Raw genomic sequence first — 24353 nt, forward strand, 5'->3', positions numbered from 1 at the left:
TAAGAAGGGTTTCTAATAGGGGCGGCTGAGTGGCGCAGTGGGCAAGGCGCTCGCCACTAACGCAGGAGATGCTGGTATCGAGCCCAGCTCTCGGCGTTGCTACCGGCTTGGCAAGTGTTAGAGGGTTGGATAAGCCGGTGGGTGGGGATTGGACATTGTGGACAGCGACTCAGGTCGGTTGGGTGACGCCGGTGCGGCGGAAGCAGGAAGCAGCGGGGGCAGCGTGAGCCTCCCACGCGTTACTCCTCACCACTGAGAGTTCGAGCTGCTGCGGTGAAAAGATGCGACATGCTGCCTCCTCGTGTACCGGAGGGGACACGTGTTGCAAGGCCTCTGTCCTCACTACAACCGACCAGTGGGAGGCATAGTCTAGCAACATTCAAGACAGGGGAGGGAAGAATTGGATAATACGAAAATTGGGATGGGAGGAAAAATAGAAAAATAAGGAGAAAAAGTGGATAAAAAAAGAAGGGTTTCTAGTTTCAGAAGGCAAAATTTTAGAGTCAAACGCAGAGATAAAACGAGACAATAGTTTCAGTTATAAGGAAATAAATAGACAAAACGGTTTGTGCTTCATTCTTTCAATCACATATTGAATTATTATATTATATTATATATTATATAATTATTACTAACATGTGATAGTAAAGGGTTAACGAGACGTGCCCCCCCCCCCCCCCCCCCTCTCACCTTGAAAAGCGCGGCATCCTCGTCCCGGTTGTAGTCCTGTTTGCCCGCGTGCTTCCACGGGATCCTGAAGACGCTCCTCTCCTCCTCCTCCTCCTGCTCCCAGACGAGGCCGGGATACCTCCCGCAGTCCACCTGCTCTATCAGCCACTGGCGGAGCTTCCCGCTGCCACTGCTCACCGACACCGACGACGACCCCCCGTCACCGTAGTCCGCTGTTTCAGAGTTCATCTCTCAGTCAGAACGGCACGCATGCGACACCGAAACAAACTCCCTTTAAATAACTGAAAATAACGTCTTGATATGTGATTGAAAGAATGAAGCACAACAAACCGTTTTGTCTATTTATTTCCTTATATAACTGAAACTATTGTCTCGTTTTCTCTCTCTCTCCCTCTCTCTCTCTCGTGCGTTTGACTCTAAAAGTTTGCCTTGTGAAACTAGAAGAAACCCTTCTTAAAAGTTTTGAAACCAATCAGTCTCTCAGGAGCTCATCGATACCCACCCCGCTTAAATTATTATACCCCCCGGACCCGAGGGGCGGGCCCAAGGCGGCCACCATGGAGGAGGATGCTGCTGCTGCGCTCGTGCTGCACCTGCTGCGAACCTGCTGCGAACCTTATCTGAGCGGCTCGCGCGGGCCTCCCGACGCGTCACGCGGGGGTGGGGGGACCCTTCAGAGAGGCGTCATCACTAGTCTGTGGCTGCGTGACACCCGCACACTTGGAAAGCGGGCCGATGATGTTGGTGTAGAGGCGGATGGAAACAATTATTTGAAATCACAGATGGCTGAAATTGTCACATGTCATTGCGTGTTTGTATTGAAAAAAAAAAAAACCATCTTATATTGTCCTAGTATGTATAGGACAACGTTCTAGACCTGAAAATGTGCCTAGCTTCTCACATAATGAATGTAGGTACATTCTGTTTATGTGACATCATTGTAGCAATCGTCAGTAATTCTGCCCACAACTTCTGAATATCCAGTTGAACCGAACGTTTAATTAATAACAAAGTTATTCCATCACTCAAGTGGGATGTGGGTGAATCATGAATCTGATCATACTACAACTTGTAAGATGTTCAAGCTATACTTTTGATCAATTCACAATTTCAAAACAACTTTACACAATCTTTCTAGAAAGTGATTTTAATACTCTTATAATAAACATATAGGCAGTTTCACATATACAAGTCACAACTACAGATATGGCAGTGCCACTGTAAAGACAGATGATTACATTAGTTTGCATTCACTCGCAGATTGTATAGAGCCTGCATTCCTTTGGGGTTCTGCTCTGCTTGTCTTGTTGGTTTGACAGTTTGGGGCAAAGAGGATCTCATGTCAAAAGGGAATCAACGCACATGCAGAGAAATTCCCCTCAAATTACTATTCTAACTTTAGCAAACATTTGATTCAGTATATCCAAAAAAACAGAGTATACAGTACATGGATAGATAGATAGATTTGGATAAAAGCGCTATATAAATGCACCATTTATGTGATAGATAGATAGATAGATAGATAGATAGATAGAGACAGACAGACAGACAGACAGACAGACAGACAGACAGACAGACAGACAGACAGACAGACAGACAGACAGACAGACAGACAGACAGACAGACAGACAGACAGACAGACAGACAGATAAAGTATACATGACCCAATAGAGATACAGTAAATAGAGTATACATGACCCAATAAAGATATAAATAGAGTATACATGACCCAATAGATAGATAGACAGATGTATAGAGTATACATGACCCAATAAAGATATAAATAGAGTATAGTATACATGACCCAATAGATAGATAGACAGATAGATAGAGTATGTTGTACATGACCCAATACCCAATAGGTTTCCATGGTTCCTCTCATCTCATCAGATGCAGTGACAGAGACAGGGTTGCAGTCAAGCTTCACAGTTACTGCTCATCTGAATACACTGTGAGCACACAGACACCCGCCCCGCCTACAACCAGACAGTAGTATCCAGAAAATGTCGGGTCTTCTAGATTGACAGGGTGCGTTATTTTCTTCCGTAGCCGCATTTCTGGCAGACGCTATCTGATTGGCCACTGACATGTTTGCCCAATCGCATGACGAGCTGTGTCTTTGCCCATTTCCGCGTCGAACAGCCTGCAAACTACCTGGCGTTCTATCACCATGCTCTCAGCCTCTAAGACAAACTCTAACCTTAACCAACTTCGAAAGAGTGCCTAAGCTTAACCGTCGAAAGAACTTGCCGTCACGCTCTAAGACAAACTCTAACCTTAACCAACTTCGAAAGAGTGCCTAAGCTTAACCGTCGAAAGAACTTGCCGTCACGCTCTAAGACAAACTCTAACCTTAACCAACTTCGAAAGAGTGCCTAAGCTTAACCAGTGTAGAAACAGGCGTCGGCCAATCAGAGAGCGTCTTGCCAGAAATGCGGCTACGGAAAAAAATAACGCTGACAGGGTGGACAGACAGTTGTCTGTGAGAGGGGATTGGCATGTAGGAGGCTGATTGGCTCTCATGTACAACAAGGCTGGCAGGAGGACTTTCTGATTGGCTCTCATGTGCAACGAGGCTTGCAGGAGGACTTTCTGATTGGCTCTCATGTGCAACGAGGCTTGCAGGAGGACTTTCTGATTGGCTCTCATGTGCAACAAGGCTTGCAGGAGGACTTTCTGATTGGCTCTCATGTGCTGCGAGGCTGGCAGGAGGACTTTCTGATTGGCTCTCATGTACGAGGCTGGCAGGAGGACATTCTGATTGGCTCTCATGTGCTACGAGGCTGGCAGGAGGACTTTCTGATTGGCTCTCATGTGCTACAAGGCTGGCAGGAGGACTTTCTGATTGGCTCTCATGTGCATCGAGGCTGGCAGGAGTACTTTCTGATTGGCTCTCATGTGCATCGAGGCTGGCAGGAGGACTTTCTGATTGGCTCTCATGTGCAACGAGGCTTGCAGGAGGACTTTCTGATTGGCTCTCATGTGCTACGAGGCTGGTAGGAGGACTTTCTGATTGGCTCTCATGTGCAACAAGGCTTGCAGGAGGACTTTCTGATTGGCTCTCGTGCTACGAGGACTTTCTGATTGGCTCATATGTGCTACTCGTGGCCAGAGTAGCAGCGAGGCTTGTTTCCACTGCGTTACTGTCTTTCAGGTATTTCTGGACCAAAAGTGCTGTAATCTCCTCATCGTCAGGGAATGGGTTGATTTCATACCTCTCCTTCCACCATGCTCTGTACTGCAGGGAGGGAGACGAGAGGGGGGGGGGGGGGGGGGGGGGGGTGACATTAACAGCAGCCACAGAGAGAGGGAAAGACACTCGATAAAGATTATGAACTGTTTAGGGGGGGGGGGGGTCGCTTTTCTACAAAGCATCTTACATTATTACAATGAATGCCTTACATTTATAGCTTCTTTTTTTTTGGGCCCCAGTATCAATTAATTAGCCCGATCTCGCTTAAAATATGTAAATATTATTATCAATATTATCAACCACAAGAAAAAGATACATATTGTACATTATGTTATAGCCATAAGTACTTCAACTATGTACATACATCTGATTAGCACTATTACTCAGTAGTACTAATTTATATATCTTATACCCAGCTTAATCACCTGTACATTGTATATTGCTGTTGCATTTGACTGTTACATTTGTACTCTGGTTGGATGCCAAACTTCTTTTCACTGTACTGTACTTATATACTGTAATGTACTTATGTACTTGTATAATGACAATACATTTGAATGTAATCTAATCTAATCTAATCTAAAGTACAAGTACCTTAAGACTGTAGGCTACTGAGGTACTGTAAAAGTACCCGAGTTAAAACGTTGTAAACTACTTTGATGGTACTACTCACTTGTCCCAGCTCTATGTTTTCAAACTCCTCTAGCTGGCGAAGGAAGCCCAGGTTGGGACCGGCACACGGCCTGGATGCTCTCACCGCTGCCAGGGACTCCACCCAGCCCCGCCCCGTCACCGTCATGATGTAGGCCACCACCAGAGTCACGCTACGGGACACTCCTGCCACACTAGAGGGACACAGCTCTTTTAAAGGAACACGCCGACATTATGGGACATGATGCGCTTATACTGTGTCCTCCAGAGTCGGACAAGAAGATGGATACCGATTTCCTCTCTGTGCGTTCAGTAGAAAGCTACCGACCGCGAGCCAGTGTCTAGCTTAGCACAAATTAATGGAAGCGGATACGGATCAGCTAGCCTATAGCAAAAAACACCGCTCCCAAAGTTTTAAGCTCTAGGCTAGTGGTCCGTATCCGTTTCCATTCATTTGTACTACCATTCTAAATGAAGTAATGTGTCACTGCAGAGATGCCCTACACACTGTAAGAAAAAAAGATGCAAGAAAACGGTAAATGTCTGGCATCAATGGTTTCCAAATACTTACTGTCAAATTACAGTGAAATCAAATACATCTACAGATTACAACCTTTATTTAATGGTTAATATTTTGATAAAAGGTAATTTACTGTATTTTTATGGTATTTACACTTAACCCTGTCACTACCACACTACAGAAGGTTAACCTTTCACTACCACACTACAGACGGTTAACCGTCTGACAGGCGGTTAACCGTCTGTAGTGTGGTAGTGAAAGGTTAACCTTCTGTAGTGTGGTAGTGAAAGGGTTAACACTTTGTCATGTGGCAGTGAAAGGGTTAACCTTCTGTATTGTCGCAATGAAAGGGTTAACCATTGGTAGTGTGGCAGTGAAAGGGTTAAAGTAGAAAAAACAAAGGAAATCTGTAAAATAATACAGTGAATTTCCTGTGAAAAAAAATATTTGTTTACAGTGTAGCTTACAAAAAAAAGGAAATCATCATAGATAAAAAAATGTTTTATTATATTAAAATGAAAATAAACGCAAAAGAACTACCAATCCTTTTAACTGTAATTGTAATAGCTGTGAGAAGAATCACAATATTGACTCACCAGTGGACCAGGCAGCCCTCTCCCTTTAGTCGAGATTCATGGATGAATATGATGCTCTCCTTAAAATATTGATTCCTGATAAAATGATAAAAATCAACTAATTATTCATTCAAATGAAATAAACAATTGTTGCAAAATTATATTACAGTTGACCCTCAGAATTATTTTGCAGGAGCGGACGGGTGGGTGGTGGGGCTGGTTTTAGTTACGGGACTCATGTGGACTAATAGTCCTAGAATAGCCCTATATTGGTTTTGTTTGTTTGTTTATGTGTGTGTGTTTACATTTTGAACACATTAAAATAAATTGAGAACTTCAGCAGCAGCTCGCCTGGTAAACGAGTCAGGTGTCCCCCTGCCCCCCCCCCCCCCCCCCCCCCCCCCCCCCCCTCGATGGCGAGCTGCTAGGGCTGGACTTCTGGACTTGAACTTTGTGTTGCACTGTATCCATGTCCACAACCACCGCACTTTCACAGTCTTATTGTTGTCTCACTGTTCTGTCCTGTCTTGCACTTTACTTAAAATTATTTATTTACTGTTGTATTGTTCTTAATTGTGAAAAAAGTATGCACTGTAATGTCAAATCACGTTCCATTTTGTACCTGTATAAAATGGCGAATAAAGTCATCTGAATCTGAATCAGAATCTGAATCACTGTACTCACAAGTTCTGCTTAGAGTGGTCAGCTGCAGATATGCAAAGGTATGTCATCTCCTATGGGGAACAATTACAAGTACACAACACTATTAACAAGTATACAACACTGTTAACAAGTATACAACACAAGTACACAACACTCAACAAGTACATGCCACTGTCAACAAGTACACAACACTGTCATAGAGTACACAACACTGTCAACAAGTACACAACGCTGTCAACAAGTACGCAACACTGTCAACAAGTACACAACACTGTCAACAAGTACACAACACTGTCAACAAGTACACAATGCTGTCAACAAGTACACGACACCGTCAACAAGTACACAACGCTGTCAACAAGTCAAATCAAATCTGTGTGAAGAGCAGATGATTTCTTCAGCAGATCAGACCTCAATCGGACCTCACTACAGACACCATGTTACTACGCCATGGTCACAGTCTGAGAGACGTGTAAACAAAGATCAGTGCGGAGGGTCTTTGTTGTCTCAGAGGAAACTCAGGGTCTTTGTTGTCTCAGGGGGATTCAGGGTCTTTGTTGTATCAGGGTCTTTGTTCTCTCAGGGGGGACGCCGGGTCTTTGTTGTCTCAGGGGGATTCAGGGTCTTTGTTGTCTTAGGGGGACGCAGGGTCTTTGTTGTCTCAGGGGGACTCAGGGTCTTTGTTCTCTCAGGGGGGATGCAGGGTCTTTGTTGTCTCAGGGGGATTCAGGGTCTTTATCATCTCAGGGTCTTTGTTGTCTCAGGGGGACTCAGGGTCTTTGTTGTCTCAGGGGGACTCAGGGTCTTTGTTGTCTCAGGGGGACTCAGGGTCTTTGTTGTCTCAGGGGGACTCAGGGTCTTTGTTGTCTCAGGGGGACTCAGGGTCTTTGTTGTCTCAGGGGGACGCAGGGTCTTTGTTGTCTCAGGGGGACTCAGGGTCTTTGTTGTCTCAGGGGGACTCAGGGTCTTTGTTGTCTCAGGGGGACGCAGGGTCTTTGTTGTCTCAGGGGGGACTCAGGGTCTTTGTTGTCTCAGGGGGACTCAGGGTCTTTGTTGTCTCAGGGGGACTCAGGGTCTTTGTTGTCTCAGGGGGACGCAGGGTCTTTGTTGTCTCAGGGGGGACTCAGGGTCTTTGTTGTCTCAGGGGGGACTCAGGGTCTTTGTTGTCTCAGGGGGATTCAGGGTCTTTGTTGTCTCAGGGGGGACTCAGGGTCTTTGTTGTCTCAGGGGGATTCAGGGTCTTTGTTGTCTCAGGGGGGACGCAGGGTCTTTGTTGTCTCAGGGGGGACTCAGGGTCTTTGTTGTCTCAGGGGGGACTCAGGGTCTTTGTTGTCTCAGGGGGGACTCAGGGTCTTTGTTGTCTCAGGGGGGACTCAGGGTCTTTGTTGTCTCAGGGGGGACTCAGGGTCTTTGTTGTATCAGGGGGGACTCAGGGATTTTTTATTTTTATTTTTTTAAATGTTTTCAAGTACCACCAGCAGTACCACCAAGTACCACTAGTGGTACGCGTACCACAGTTTGAGAACCACTGGATTAGTAGACTATTCGACTAGTCGAGGTCAGCCCTAGAAAGAACAGTGCGGGAGGGTGTTTGTTGTCTCAGGGGGGACTCAGGGTGTCCATAGGGGTGCTGAGACCTAATGCACACTTCCTCTTTCTTTATTCTTTGAAGGAGACAGCCCCCATAAACCTTAAACCCTGCGACCTTGTACTATAACTAACGAGTGATGAAATGATTAAGTGTGACACTGCAATTTGTCTATGCAAGTGTGTGTGTGTGTGTGTGTGTGTGTGTGTGTGTGTGTGTGTGTGTGTGTGTGTGTGTATGTGCGTGCGTGCGTGTGCGTGTGTGTGTGTGTGTGTGTGTGTGTGTGTGTGTGCCCCCTGTGGACAGAAACCACCTCGTCCCACTGTGACTGCACCTCTGCTAAAACCCCAGGGTCCTCTGGGACAGACCACCACCACACAGGTCAGCTTATAGACCAGCAGTTCTCAAACTACGGGTCGCGACCCAAAGTGGGGTCATCATGGGTAGGTGATTTTATTTTTTTTTAATGTTCTGGCAACATATTTTGGCTAAATATGCCTAGTTTTATAAATGTGTATTAATAACACAGTGCTGTAATAACATTTACCCAACCTGTGTTCAACAACCTGTGCTTTTATTTTGATATTCCTTAATTCCACGTTGAAATTCCACAATACATTAAGTGTGGGGTCGCCAAAAGAAATCCTAAATAAAATGGGGTCCTGGTATAAAAAAGTTTGAGAACCCCTGTTATAGACAGTCACACACACACACACACACACACACACACACACACACACACACACACACACCTACACACACACACACACACACACACACACACACACACACACACACACACACACACACACACACGCACACACACACACACACACACACACACACACACACACACACACACACACACACACACACACACACATACATACAAACGCATACACATATTCACTGATTGTCTTAACACTTCCATCAGCAAAATAAATGTTTAGTTTTTTTTAACAGACAGCCCTAGGGGAACCGTGTTTCATATGTTTGTGAGTGATAGTACATTTAGTCTACAGTACAATCCTGTTACAGAAAACAAAAAAGAAAAGTTTGCAGATTCTGTTTGACCTCGATGACAATAATAATGGGGGTGTATACTTCGGTAGAAAATAGTTCCTACAAGAAACTGCTTCACAACAAGGTCTGTGGATTATCTTGAGTAACCGGGTCATGATTACTTCAAAGAGACCTCCTTGCTTTTGATCTTTTTTCAAATGTATTTTTGGTGCTTTGAATCAGAATCAGAAAGGTCTTTATTTGCCAAGTAGTTTTCACATACAAGGAATTTGCTTTGGTTGTTTTCGGTGCGACATTAGCGGACAGACATTAGCAGACAGCTAATACAATAAAGAGGTGGAGTAAGATAAAAATGAAATATGAACTAAGTTGAGCACAATAGAATATAATATAATTATGAAATAAAATAAAATATAGGGCAGGGCTGTACAACTGTAAATAAAGAGATTGAATCATATTAAATGGGATACAGTATATAAACTAAATTAAATATAGCACAATAGAATATAGTACACTAAATATAAAATAGGAATAGATATTTGAGAATATTTGAGTGCTACAAACCCAGCACCGTTCAGCACCAATGTATTGGAGCGATGATGACAGACATCTCTACGGCAGATAGAACTCTCTAAAACTATCTTGGACGTTTTGTGAAACCAACTGTCACCAATCTAGGGGTGAAGATAGACTGTGACCTTAAGATGGACAAACAGATACATACTGTAGTGGGAAAGAGCTTTTTCCAGCTTAGGAGCTTTTATCTCGTACTCGTAGTATTTTTGAAAATGTTATACATGCTTTTATGACCTCTCGTCTTGATTATTGTAATGCCTTGTAGTTGGCGTCAGTCAGGCCTCCCTCTCTCGCTTGCAGTTAGTCCAGAACGTTGCTGCTCGTCTGCTAACTGGAACACATAAGCGAGAGCACATTTCCCCTGTACTGGCTTCCCTCCACTGGCTTCCTGTGTGTTTTAGGCTTGATTTTAAGATGTTGCTGTTTGCTTGTCTGAACAGCTTGGTACCGGGCTACCTCTCGGACCTGCTGGAACCTTGTGTTCCTTCAAGGTCCCTCAGGTCCTCTGATCAGCTACTCCTGGCTGTTCCTAAGTCCAGGCTGAAGCTTATAGGGGGGGACTGTGCTTTTGCAGTGGCAGTGGCCCCAAAGCTCTGGAACGAGCTGCCACTGCATGTTAGGCAGGCCCCCACTCGGCAGGTGTTCAAATCATGCCTCAAAACACATCTATCTTCTTTGGTTTTTGACACAGCTTGAGAGACTTGCCTTGCCTGAACACTGATCTCTCCACACACACACACACACACGCACACACGCACGCACGCACGCACGCACGGGAAAAACCTGGTGGACTCTAAATAAACGACAGTCTAAATTATTTGGAAAACGATACATCGAACAGTCCAAATGTTCTAGATATATGTCTATCAGATTCAGATAATTTTATTGTCACAGCTTTTTTAAATGTACATAAAACGTGAGATGCTTGTTTTTCCCGACTCCTCAACCATAGTAGATATGTAAACAACAATATACAATGATCTATGCAAACTATATAACACAGGGTATATGCTTTTTCTTCCAAGGTAAAGGAAAAAGTGGATAAAAAAAGAAATAAAGAAATATTCTACAGTGTAAGTAGCAGCTGTGTGTGTGTGTGTGTGTGTGTGGGGGGGGGGTGTATTTGTGTGTGTGTGTCATAAGTGTGCTTGTGTGGTGTGTGAGTAACGTATGGTGCTTTTGTGTGTATGCTCATGTGATCGTTTAAAGTTTGTCTGTCGTCTGTTTGCCCGGTGGAAGTAGCTAATTATAATAAATAAAATAAAATAAATCCCTTCAAAGTATGTAGTAACTGTATGTGTTATTAGACAAATGGTTTGGAGTGAGAAGTAGGATATTTGCTGAAAATTTATCAAAGTTATCTCAAATGTAATTAAGTAAAGGAAAATAAGTAACTAAAAACTAAACTTCAATGGATTTTTTTTTATTATATACTGATGTATATATATATTCCCCCCTTACCCAGAGTGCTATATGTCCATTCAGATGGTCTCAGTGTGATGTGTCTAGTTGTGGAGATGTCTGCCGTCACTCCAGTACAATGGAGATGAATGGCGCTCGGTTTGTGTGAAAATCTCAAAAGCTATTTCTCTTTCCAGAAATCACGACCCGGATTACTCTGCATAATAATCTACAGACCTTGTTTGTGAGCCATTTCACTGTGACCGATGTAGGAACTATTTCCTACCAAAGTACACCCACCATACATGATTTGGAACCCACATGTCAAATAGGCTCATACTGTATGGTTCAGAACCTGACTTAGTCTAAACTGTCTATTATAAACATCTTGTGGGAAGAGCCTCACAAGAGTATTTCTGTTCTCTCTGTGTTGTTCCTCTTCCTAACTCTATATTGGCTCTTTAAGGAAAATAAAAATACATAAATAATGTCTCTTTTGTGCATCTTCACTACAGAACACTGAGAACAGTATTACAAATCTACCACCTCCAAGTTCTCTCTCTCTGTGTGGCAGGAATACGAAAAACCAGAATGTTTATAATTAAGTTGCACTTTCATATATTTGTGGACCCCTGGTTGCTGGGCGAAAACAATCTCCTGGTTGGATGCCAAACTTCTTTTGTGCCGTGTATATAACAACAATACATTTGAATCTAATTTAATCTAAACATAGGTTAAGGTGGACCCCCCATCTTGTGACTGATACTATAAGTACTTTACATGCAAACTTTGGACTCTCACAGTATCACACAGATTTTCAAATTTTGCAAGAGCATACGTTACTTTGAACCTTTTCCTCACACCAGTGCTTAGAATAGCCCCCCCAGCCCCCCCCTCCCCCCAGCCCCCCATGGTGTAAAGCCTGGTAGGAGCGTGATTAGAGACAGCAGTAAGCCCATGTTGACCTCTGAGGAAGGTCAATGTCACTCTATTCGAGATTAACATAAAGACAGAGCAGCCGTGTCCTCCTTAAATATCCGTTCACTTAGAATACCGCAGCAGTGTCGGTGTCATGCTTGACCCGCGGCCTCCGCTGAGCCGCAACACTGGACCCCAAGACCTTTAGGCCCCCCGGGGGACCACATAGACCGGGGTCAAGGTCAGGTGAGCTGGAAACACGGACAGACGGACAGAGAGAGAGATGGACAGACACACAGACAGACAGACAGACAGACAGACAGACAGACAGACAGACAGACAGACAGACAGACAGACAGACAGACAGACAGACAGACAGACAGACAGACAGACAGACAGACAGACAGACAGACAGACAGACAGACAGACAGACAGACAGACAGATGGGGGCCTCTCACCTCCAGGATGGGCGCGGCCGTGTCATGGACAGAGAGGATGTGGGTGATGTTGTGCCGAGCCAGCAGTTCCTTGTCTCGCGCATCTGGGGGTTGAAACGAACAGAAAAGTCACCAAAAAGTCACTAAAACAACCTCCCTCCAGTCACACTCCATCCACCCTGTGTCACTCCAGTCACACTCCACCCTGTCACTCCAGTCACACTCCACCCTGTGTCACTCCAGTCACACTCCACCCTGTGTCACTCCAGTCACACTCCACCCTGTGTCACTCCAGTCACACTCCACCCTGTGTCACTCCAGTCACACTCCACCCTGTCACTCCAGTCACACTCCACCCTGTCACTCCAGTCACACTCCACCCTGTCACTCCAGTCACACTCCACCCTGTGTCACTCCAGTCACACTCCACCCTGTCACTCCAGTCACACTCCACCCTGTGTCACTCCAGTCCAGTCAAACTCCACCCTGTCACTCCAATCACACTCCACCCTGTGTCACTCCAGTCACACTCGACCCTGTGTCACTCCAATCACACTCCACCCTGTCACTCCAGTCACACTCCACCCTGTCACTCCAGTCACACTCCACCCTGTGTCACTCCAGTCACACTCCACCCTGTGTCACTCCAGTCACACTCCACCCTGTCACTCCAATCACACTCCACCCTGTGTCACTCCAGTCCAGTCAAACTCCACCCTGTCACTCCAATCACACTCCACCCTGTGTCACTCCAGTCACACTCCACCCTGTGTCACTCCAGTGCAGTCAAACTCCACCCTGTCACTCCAGTCACACTCCACCCTGTCACTCCAGTCACACTCCACCCTGTCACTCCAGTCACACTCCACCCTGTCACTCCAGTCACACTCCACCCTGTGTCACTCCAGTCACACTCCACCCTGTCACTCCAATCACACTCCACCCTGTCACTCCAGTCACACTCCACCCTGTTTCACCCGCCGACTAAATTATGACCCCCCCCCCCCCACCCTTCCCAAAACCAAATGTGACCCAGACGGCTTGACAGATTTGCTCTTGTTCTGAACCGAGAGACAAACCGGAAACGTAACGTTTCTAAAAAGCGGCCGAACACCTTGGAACCAAAAGCAAGAAACAGTAAATGTTCTAATAAAATGTTGGTCCTTAAGTTAAAAGGAAGCCAAATGTTTTCTACTTAGAGGACAGATGTGGCCGTGGCATTTTTCTCACACTTTGTACGTTTGCGTCACACCATTCTCCAAGACTACAATGTTGTATACAGCAGGCACTACTACTAGGCTGTTCTCCTTCAGTGTAGTATACAGTTTGATTGATTGATTGAAAACTTTAATTAACAGATTGCAGAATGGGTACAGTACAGTACAGCTCAATACACACAATTGTTAAGGGGATGCAGACCAGAGAAAGACTTTCGTCTTGTTTACATCAGGGTCCCCCATTTTCAATTCATAATGAGTAGTAGGCACGACTAGGCTGTTCTCCTTCAGTGTAGGATCCAAGTGCTCATGACTTGACATGAACGGGTGCCGACCTGCTGCTCCAAGGTATTGCGAATTAGCTAAATGCTGTGATACAACACAACAGTCGGGTTGCTAGCAATATGTAACTGTGGTTCTGTCCTTGGGCAAAAAATTCCTAGATAATGAAGCACATGTCTCTGTGTTGTTAAGCAGTGGTGGAGGAAGTATTCAGTTCCTTTACTTAAGTAAAAGTAAAAATACCCAGATAAAATAGTAAAGTAAAAGTCCTTCATTCAAAATTCGACTTAAAGGAGCGCTTCGCAGATTTTCAACCTTAATCCTATGGTTCTGTTGTGAGGAGGACGGACGTGTGACAATCGGACATGTATCTCACCAACATGTCTCTATAGTTCAGCCGCATCGGCACCCCAAGGAGGAATTCCTCCGGATGACATCATGAGAGGAGAGCAGGCCTGTAGCAAACTGCAGACACAAGTTTTTCTTAACCATTTCTTCAACTTTCCTCAAGTTGTACTTCTACTTCCGTTGAAAATAATTGAGGAAATAGTGTCTGCAGTTCGCTAGAGGTCTGCTCTCCTCTCTGCAACATCACCTGGTGTAAACTCTCAGGATTTAGGATTGTAGGAGATCCGGGGCTTAGCCCAGATAGGATTTTTTTTACTTCGACACCACAACCTTTAACGTATACCACCACCTTAAAGCGGACAAAAGGCACTAGAGAACACTTAAATTCACACCCTTTAATTAATTAAGCAAACTATAATAATGTATAATAATAATAATAATAATAATAATAATAATAATAATAATAATAATAATAATAATAATAATAATAATAATAATAATAATAATAATAATAATAATAATAATAATAATAATAATAATAATAATAATAATAATAATAATAATAATAATAATAATAATAATAATAATAATAATAATAATAATAATAATAATAATAATAATAATAATAATAATAATAATAATAATAATAATAATAATAATAATAATAATAATAATAATAATAATAATAATATAATAATAATATAATAATAATATAATAATAATATAATAATAATAATAATAATAATAATAATAATAATAATAATAATAATAATAATAATAATAATAATAATAATAATAATAATAATAATAATAATAATAATAATACACTGTGTTTGTATAGCACCTTTCATACAAGAATTGCAGCTCAAAGTGCTTCACAGCAGTACAAAAAGACAGGCATAAAATGAGCACAACATTGGCAGATCAAGAGCAATGCATAAAGTGCAGACATAAAGCATAAAATAGATAGCAGTAAAATAGACAAAGTCAAGGTAAGACATAGAACATTAAATCACATCATTTTTCATATTAGGATCTAAGATCTAGGTTTAACTCGCCGAACGTTGAGCGCCAGGACCCCCGAAAACCGGAGTATAGTCGGGTTTTCATCGTTGTTTCTTTTATTCGATATTTCCATTCATAAAGACATGCCGGCAGCCTGTGTTATCACTGGGGATGCGTCTGAGATCTCAAAAGTCCAATACCGCCGCCTAACACCTTGCAGACGCTATTGCACTCCATTTGAAACGATGTGGCTTGGTGTCTGTCATTTTGGAAATGACACCAGACCACCCTGAAACTACACTCATATTCACGACGGTATAAAACGGAAATGTATGGATGGAAAAATTATCTGTTTTTTGCATCTTGACCGGAAGAAACTCAATGACAATCGACTATATTATTAGATCCATAGCTATAATATATAATATAGCTTTAGCCTTAGCCTGCAAACACAGCCACATATCCCCATGTTAAAAGGCGCTCCCAGTCACACAAGTCTCCCAGACACACAAGTCTCCCAGTCACACAAGTCTCCCAGTCACACAAGTCTCCCAGACACACAAGTCTCCCAGTCACACAAGTCTCCCAGTCACACAAGTCTCCCAGACACACAAGTCTCCCAGTCACACAAGTCTCCCAGTCACGCAAGTCTCCCAGTCACACAAGTCTCCAAGTCACACAAGTCACACAAGTCTCCCAGTCACATAAGTTACACGAGTCTCCCAGTCACATAAGTCACACGAGTCTCCCAGTCACACAAGTCACATGAGTCTCCCAGTCACACAAGTCTCCCAGTCACACAAGTCTCCCAGACACACAAGTCTCCAAGTCACACAAGTCTCCCAGTCACACTTGTCTGACTGGGAGACTTGTGTGACTTATGTGACTGGGATACTCGTGTGACTTGTGTGACTTGGAGACTTGTGTGACTTATGTGACTGGGAGACTCATGTGACTTGTGTGACTGGGAGACTTGTGTGACTTGGAGACTTGTGTGACTGGGAGACTTGTGTGACTGGGAGACTTGTGTGACTGGGAGACTTGTGTGTCTGGGAGACTTGTGTGACTGGGAGACTCGTGTGACTTGTGTGACTTGGTGACTTCTGTGACTGGGAGACTCGTGTGACTTGGAGACTTGTGTGACTGGGAGACTTGTGTGACTGGGAGACTCGTGTGACTTGTGTGACTTGGAGACTTGTGTGACTGGGAGACTTGTGTGACTGGGAGACTTGTGTGACTTGGAGACTTGTGTGACTGGGAGACTTGTGTGACTTGTGTGACTGGGAGACTTGTGACTGGGAGACTTGTGTGACTTGTGTGACTGGGAGACTCGTGTGACTTGTGTGACTTGGAGACTTGTGTGACTGGGAGACTTGTGTGACTGGGAGACTCGTGTGACTGGGAGACTTGTGTGTCTGGGAGACTTGTGTGACTGGGAGACTCGTGTGACTTGTGTGACTGGGAGACTCGTGTGACTGGGAGATGTGGTAAATACACAGGTCACAACATGTTTACAGGAATGTTTGAGTTGTATTTTGATTGTATTTGGAGTGTGTATTTCGTGACTGTAGGGAACTCGGGTAAATGTCTGACCCACTTCCAGTGATGAAGCTAAGCTAGGCTAACGGTCCAGGCGTTCCCTAAGCCTAATGCATGCAGAGAGACAAAAAAGGTATGTATCTTCTTCTCTAACTCCAGGGATGATGTTAAATAAGCTAATTTCCCAAAATGTTGGAGTTTACCTTTAAGTAAAAGCAGATAAGATGTTGTTTTTTGATAAACTGGGCTTTTGAGGTGATGAAATCACTGCGCCCAGGCAGCAGTGGTTCGGCAAAAAATGGTTCAGAGTATATATCTGCTTAGAAAACAAAAATGTCAAAAAAAATTATTCACATGGTAAATACACAGGTCACTCAGAAAAAATAAATAACGCACATCCTCCGTTTCTTGGTGCTGAGCCAAACTGTAAAAACAATAATACATAAAACAAAGCGGGGCTCACAACTCACTTGATGCTCCAAGGTGTTTTAATTGACAAAATAACAGCAGTAGATACAACGTTTCGACCGACCCTTCCGGTCTTTTTCAAGTAATATAAAGTAAAATACACAGGTCACAACATGTTTACAGGAAAGTTTGGGAGTTGTATTTGGAGTGTATTTCGTGACTGTTGGGAACTAGGCTACACTGGCACACCTACTTCCAGTGAATGACGCTAAGCTAGGCTAACTGTGTGGCTGTTCCCTAAGCCTAATGAATGCACAGAGAAGAAAAGGGTATCTGCTTGTCTAACTCCAGGGTAGATTTGGTGTGGTCCTTTAAGTATCAAAAGTTAAACTACCCATTCAACCTGAGGACCCCAGGAAGACTTGTGGTCATTCACTTGACAGCTAATGGGGGTCGTAGTAAAACATGAACATAAACATGGCGTGTGTGTGTATTCCAGCGCTCGGGAGCGTTCAACACTCGATCCATTGACCTCTAAAGGTTAACGTGAAGCATGTCCAGTGCCGGCTGTCATTACGTCCTCTCGGAAGCTGGCAGGTTTAAAAGTACATCATCTTCATAAATGTTTGCCATGTGTTCTAAGCAACATCTTTTTTTCCCTTCAAAGTAACTAGTAATGGACAGGTTCAGACGAAAGTAATGGACTAAAAAAAAAAGAAAAAAAGTATAATTAAAAAAAGAAAAGTACAAAGTTCCCTAAAATGAAAACCGACACATGTAAAATACAAGTGCCTTGGCCACTGGTGTTGGGTGTGACCAGGGGTGTAAAGTACTTGAGTAATTGTACTTCGTTACAATACTTAAGTACTGTTTTTGGGGATTTGTACTTTACTCGAGGATTATTAGGTTTGTATACTTGTACTTTTACTCAATTACATTTCAGAGGGGAAAAAACATTTTTACTCCTTACATTTAAAATGCAGACCTACAAAGTACAAAGTACAAATCTCACAGGTCCAACCATTTTAATTATTATTTGTTTCTCTGGCCGAATTAACGTTAACGTTATTAATCCTGCGGCCTCGCTTTATTTAAAAACAGCCAATCAAATCCCCATCAATGGAAAATTAACCCACCCATACCCATGCTGATTGGTCCTTGTGCAAGCCTAGAAGGCGGGGATCTTTGATTAAACACCTGCTATCAGAAGAATAATTTCATATCAAATGAAAACTTGGCCCACGATGGAATGAGTTTGAGACCCCTGGTCTATCCCTTGCAATAATTTTTTTTTTTTTACTTTTAGTACTTAAGTACATTTAAAAGTAGAAACTTTTTTTTAACTTTTACTCAATAATGTTTTTAGCCAGATGCTTTTTAGCCAGATACTTTTACTTGAGTAAGATTTTGAGACGGTACCCATACTTTCACTTAAGTATAATTTCTGGGTACTTTTTACATCCCTGCTGATGTCCCATTAAAGCTGGTGTTGGGTGTGTGAGACAGATAGCCTTATAGGGCTGAATGGAGGTGCTGATGTCCCATTAAAGCTGGTGACAGGGTCTTGGCTGCCAGCCTGGAGCTACCCAGCGTGTCACACTATCACATGCTAATAAACCGTGTGCCAATAAAAGGTCACCTCACAAGCGCCCTGGCGGCTCCTCATACACTTGTTTACACCCGGCACCCGGCACCACATACACAGGAAACTATCACACCGGCCCTACTTCTGGGAAATCCTCAGTGAGTCACGCTGAGTAAAAGTCTCCCACCAGGTGACATCGGTGGAGGCGTGCGAGAGGTGATATAAATGGTAAATGGTGCATTTATATACTGTATATAAGCTTTTATCCAAAGCGCTTTACAATTTTTGTTCCTCACGTTCACACACAGGCGGCAGAGGCGACCGTGTGCAAGGTTCAAGTTTCTTTATTAGTTGTCATACAGAAGTACAGAATACTTTTATACAAAATGCTTCTTTCTTTTACGCTCCAGAGACTGTGCTAGACAAAAAAGATAAGTATAAAATAAAATAAGTATAGCAGTATAAAATAGAAGGCACGTACGTAGACACAAGTGTTCAATATGTACATATGTACAATGTTCAATGCAGAGTAGAAGTAACTGAGTTACCATACAATATTATATACAATATACAATATACTATATAGTGCAAAGCAGAAATGGGATGAGGTACAATTTAGGTACAATTTACAGTAAGGTGTACTGAGGTATGGGTTGTAGTGCAAATTCTTTGCCAATAAATATAAAGTGTGTTTAGGTGTTCTAAAGTGTGTAAGTGGGTGCTGCAGTGAGTTGTTTGTTTAAAGTGAGTGTGTGCGTGTGGATGTGTGTGCTGTGAGTGCATTTGATGGTTGTTGTATAGTGTTATTGTTCGTTGAGCAACCTGATGGCCTGGGGATGTTGGCAGGTGCCAACCTGCTCATCGGGGGGGGGGGGGGGGGGGGGGGGACATCCCCACCCACGCTAACACACACCTACAGTACTACAACCCTTCAAACACATTGTTCTCCAACTCACAAAGACTTGCAAAAGACACACGCACACACACACACACACACACACACACACACACACACACACACACACACACACACACACACACACACACACACACACACACACACACACACACACACACACACACACACACACACACACACACACACACACACACACACACACACACACTCTATAGCCACCGGGCTCAGAGCAGCACGTCGCCACACTTCATGCAGAACTGAAACGCTTCACATCACGTCGTCACGACAACGAATCTCTTCAATTCACACACAAGTCACACAACGAGGGTGGGGGGGGGGGGGTACTTTACCTTTAACGTTTCCGAGATACAGATCGGGCAGAACCTGAAACGAAAGAGCCAAATAGGTTATTGAGTTAAAAAGAATATATATATATATAATAATCATTCAGTCGGGTTGCAAACATTATCACTCTGAAAGTTGTTAAAACTCTGACACCTTCTGACACCATGTACCATTCATTACCTTGTTTATTCCATTACCCATGTCCTCCAAAAGGGAATGTCAAGGGGCATCAAAAAGCTCAACGCGGTTCCTGCAGTCTAAGACACGTATTTGGCCATTTCCCAGCGGTGTACCGTGGCCGTTCAGACGTCTAGAGCTGTGTGTATATCCTGAGGATTGATCGCCTAGGCCCTCCGGTGTGGTTTTGCTGCGTCCCGCTTGACGAGAGAGAGAGATATACTATGTACACCGAGAGACTAATGACTTGTCTTAGTGAACCGAGTGTATAATGACAAAGCTCTCAACAAGTCTGTAGTTCATGGCCTCGAGTCAAGTTGATTGAGAATATGTTGGCTGGGGGATGACGTAATGTGACCTTAGCCGCGTGTGCCATCCTCCGGCGGATTATATTTAGCCTGGCGAGAGGTCATTGGACAGGCAGGCATACCGAGCAGACAAAGATGGTATATAGAAGGCCATAACTCTCCTGGGAGGGCTTCTTTCAACCTGTAAATTGTAACCCGAATCCGCTGGGTTGTGACTGTCCATCGTTGTTACTTTGACTTTGACTTTGACTATACAACATCTATACGGAATAAGTTGAATTAAAAAGAAAAGTGTTCCAATCGACTTGGTTATTTCAAGTTGCGGAAAATTTTATTTTTACAATTTACAATGCAAATGCCCTTTTATCTTCAATCGTGTGCCCCCCTCCCACAAACTCACACACACACACACACACACACACACACACACACACACACACACTCACGCACGCACGCACGCACGCACGCACACACACACACACACACAGACAATCACACAATATAATCTGATTACAAGTTTTCCCCCTCTTCATTATTTTATAATGGATTACAGTATGTTTAATCAGAATGCTGTAATCCCATTTCAAGTCATCCGTTACGTTACTCTCCAACCCTACTGGCTCAGGGCGAGAGGAGGACATGTCCAGTAAACAGCCAATACAAACCATCCCTCATTGGCTGCTGACCATATAAGGTGGACTGCTTCTAAATTAAGGAAATATGTGACATTAAGGAAGCGCCATTTGGCTGCTTGTTTTGTCTTTATGCCTCAATGGGCTATAGGCTATAGCTGATCTGTTGTCCTATACATAATAATTTCCCTGTGTGTACCTTAACACTACCACAGCCGACAAGGGGTCAAATGACCCCTAGGCATTTTCAATAAATGTATCCTCGTCACTCGGTCGAGCTCCAGCTCTGTCACTCAATGACTTTTCCTAAAAGTACCCGTTTTATCTGCCACGGTTTCTGAAATTTCAAAATGACTTCAGGAAAATGTAATTAGAACGTTATTCCACATATGGGCCATTGGAACAGACGAAAGTCACAGCACTTTGCGAGCATCTAGCGCAGGGGTCGCCAACCCGTGGCTCACGAGCTGCATGTGGCTCTTTGCCCGTCAATGTGTGGCTCTTCCATAAAAAAAAAAAAATATATATATATATATATATATATATATTTTTTTTGTAATATATATATATATATATTTTTTTTTAATTATGTCACTCAACCCTACATTTAATTGTGGTAAACCTCATATTTTTATATTCAGAGGTAATTATATAGTTTACACTGTTTATTTTTCTCATATTTCTCATATAAGCTGTCGGGTCATCTGACCCGTTCCTGGCGGGAATTAGTGGCATTTTCTCCATGGCTGTGCTAGTGTTAAAGGGAAAACCCACCCTAAAACAATATTTACATTGTGCTATTCCAATGCTCTCGGACAGTTAGGTCAGTATCTGTGAGCGTGGACAACTGCCCCCTGAGCTGGGAATCAGACCATCCATTCATTGATTCATTGATTTATTCATTCAATCTTTATTTAATCTGGACGGACCATTGAGAGCAAGCTCTCATTTGCAATGATGTTGAGAAATACAACACAATAAATACAAAGAAAGAAAACAATATAGACACAGAAAGTCAATCAATTAAACATTTAAAATAATTGAAAAACAACTGCAGACTGTGGTGAAGTGGTTTTCTATTACAGATTTAAACTGAAGAGCGTTGTTTATTCAATAAACAGAACCTCATAATCAGATGTTATCAAATTGTATTGTCCTTGCTATCGTCCTTCTGCTATTCAGTCCAATGGTGGTCAGGCCTGGTCGTGGCCAGAACCCTTCTCCCGTTAGCCGAAGCTAATGATGATGTGTCATTCCTCCTCCCCCCCCCTCTCCGTGATGAGAGGAGAGAGTCTCTCAGTCCTAGTCAGATTGTAGTCTGCCCTTAGCCGCTCTTGGTCTGGCTTACACCCGGAACCACTGTCCGCTTTATAGGATCTTCGTCATAGCAACGATAGCCCGCCCCTCTTCTGGTTGTCATGCGACGTGCTGTCATGACAACTGCTAATAACCTTTCACACATTTCAAAACGTTTCATTACTGTCAAAACCTCCATCGCGCTCTGCCTCTGTGCCCCCTGTGCTGCTCCGTTATCTTTGTGTCCTGGATCGGAATTCAAAACATTCTGCTCTGCTAACGCGGCCTGTGCCTGTGAAACCGCTGGTCCACCACCGTCTATATCATCCCGTGATGATAATGGTATTATCCTCTTAAAGTGTCTCTTTATATCAGTTTATAAACAAAATATACATTGAAAAAAACACTGTTTTCTCTCAGTATGATAAGGCCCAGAGCTCCATTAGAATCTGTGATGTCATCAACTGACACCTTTTGGAGCGGGTCCATTGACAAGGAATTAGCGGTTGACTTTGTGGGCCTCATAGACATTATATTTGAGGTCTTACGTTCAAATGAGTTTTATTTAAACGTAGGGCTTGTCAGAAAATGTACTCATATCCCGGTGAAATCACCATGGTTACCGTCTCAGTGTCCTAGGAGTTGGATCTACTGCCATCTGCCGTATTATTCGTTGGAGGAGCTCCAGAACCACTCATAGTCTTGTCTCTATACCATTCGGCTTTAACCCTTTCACTGTCACACGACAGAAGGTTAACCCTTTACTATCATTTACGATGGTCGCCGTCGGTTGTGTGATAGTAAAGGGTTAACATTCTGTCATGTGGCAGTGAAAGGGTTAACCTTCTGTGAATTGTCGCAGTGAAAGGGTTAACCGTTTTGGTAGTGCTGCAGTGAAAGGGTTAATGGGAGATGTTTCAAGATTCAAGACTTTTATTTTTCATACAGGTATGCACAGTTAAACAGACATTTTATACCGTACAATAAATCTTACTTTGCTAGTCCCCCTTTCACACCGAATCACAAAATATAGACTTAAACTAGATTTTTTTTTAATAATTTAAGAAGTTTGTAAGACCCAAATTAAATTGACATTATCAACTTCAGAATGTGGGACCTATAAACACATTTACCGTAATTTTCGGACTATAAGGCACACCTGAATATAAGCCGCAGCAGCTAAATTGAATGATGTGTACATATATAAGCCGCACTGGACTATAAACCGCAGGTGTTTTAATGTTTAATTACCATATGTAAGGGTTCGTGCACAGAGGGGATTGTCGGGAAAGAGATGGCTGTTTGAGGAAGCTCCCATTTATTAACATTTTTGTTTAAACAGTAACGGTAGCTAGGTACTAACGTTAGCTCACGGAATGATAGCTAGTTAGCCAACGCTGGGTAGGTACTAACGTTAGCTCACAGAACGATAGCTAGTTAGCCAACGCTGGGTAGGTACTAACGTTAGCTCACGGAACGATAGCTAGTTAGCCAACACTGGGTAGGTACTAACGTTAGCTCACGGAACGATAGCTAGTTAGCCAACGCTGGGTAGGTACTAACGTTAGCTCACGGAACGATAGCTAGTTAGCCAACGCTAGTTAGGTACTAACGTTAGCTCACGGAACGATAGCTAGTTAGCCAACGCTAGCCAGCACCTGCGAAATCGAATGCCAAACTGATGATATCAGACGTTGATTTCAGGAGCTATCAGTAGCTAGCCAGCTAGATAACGTTAGACAATGCCTCATGTATTAAACTAAAGTGAATAGTTGACTGGGTCATTTTGTTTAATGCTTCAGTTATGTTGAAAGAGGAGCTCTGAGCTGCTCATGCTCTCGACTCTTGCCGTAATGGTTTGTTGACGTGGGTCTGTGAGGGGGAGGAGGAGGGGCAAGGCGTGCACTGCTGCAGCAGATTTAGGAGTCTGATCTGACGGTCACAGAGCTGAGGGAGCGCGCCCAGTTAGCTGTAAAAATCCATAGATTAGCCGCACCGTTATAAGCCGCAGGGTCGAAAAATGGGGGGAAAAGCAGCGGCTTTTTTTTTTTTTACCG

General features: G+C 43.3%; 2 protein-coding genes across 2 annotated transcripts in view; both read right to left on the reverse strand.

Annotated features, from left to right (window-relative positions):
- The window catches only part of LOC311223589 (interferon regulatory factor 4-like), a gene marked incomplete at both ends in the record, with an annotated part of 30319 nt that extends 26857 nt beyond the window's left edge, over positions 1–3462 (reverse strand). The window contains 2 exons of the mRNA XM_084308367.1: positions 691–902; positions 3165–3462. Coding sequence (XP_084164493.1) covers positions 691–902; positions 3165–3462 — 510 coding nt within the window. The remainder of the gene's footprint in view (positions 1–690; positions 903–3164) is intronic.
- A 295-nt stretch (positions 3463–3757) lies between these two features.
- LOC311223590 (dual specificity protein phosphatase 22-B-like) lies at positions 3758–20084 on the reverse strand (the record flags this gene model as incomplete). Its single annotated transcript, XM_084308368.1, has 7 exons — positions 3758–3928; positions 4557–4728; positions 5651–5725; positions 6314–6363; positions 12257–12339; positions 19889–19922; positions 20064–20084. 7 exons carry the CDS (start codon positions 20082–20084, stop codon positions 3758–3760), a joined length of 606 nt encoding a protein of 201 aa, XP_084164494.1.
- Between the last annotated feature and the right edge of the window lie 4269 nt (positions 20085–24353).

This window comes from Notolepis coatsorum (assembly GCF_963971535.1).
Source record: "Notolepis coatsorum genome assembly, chromosome: 2".
Lineage (NCBI taxonomy): Eukaryota > Metazoa > Chordata > Actinopteri > Aulopiformes > Paralepididae > Notolepis > Notolepis coatsorum.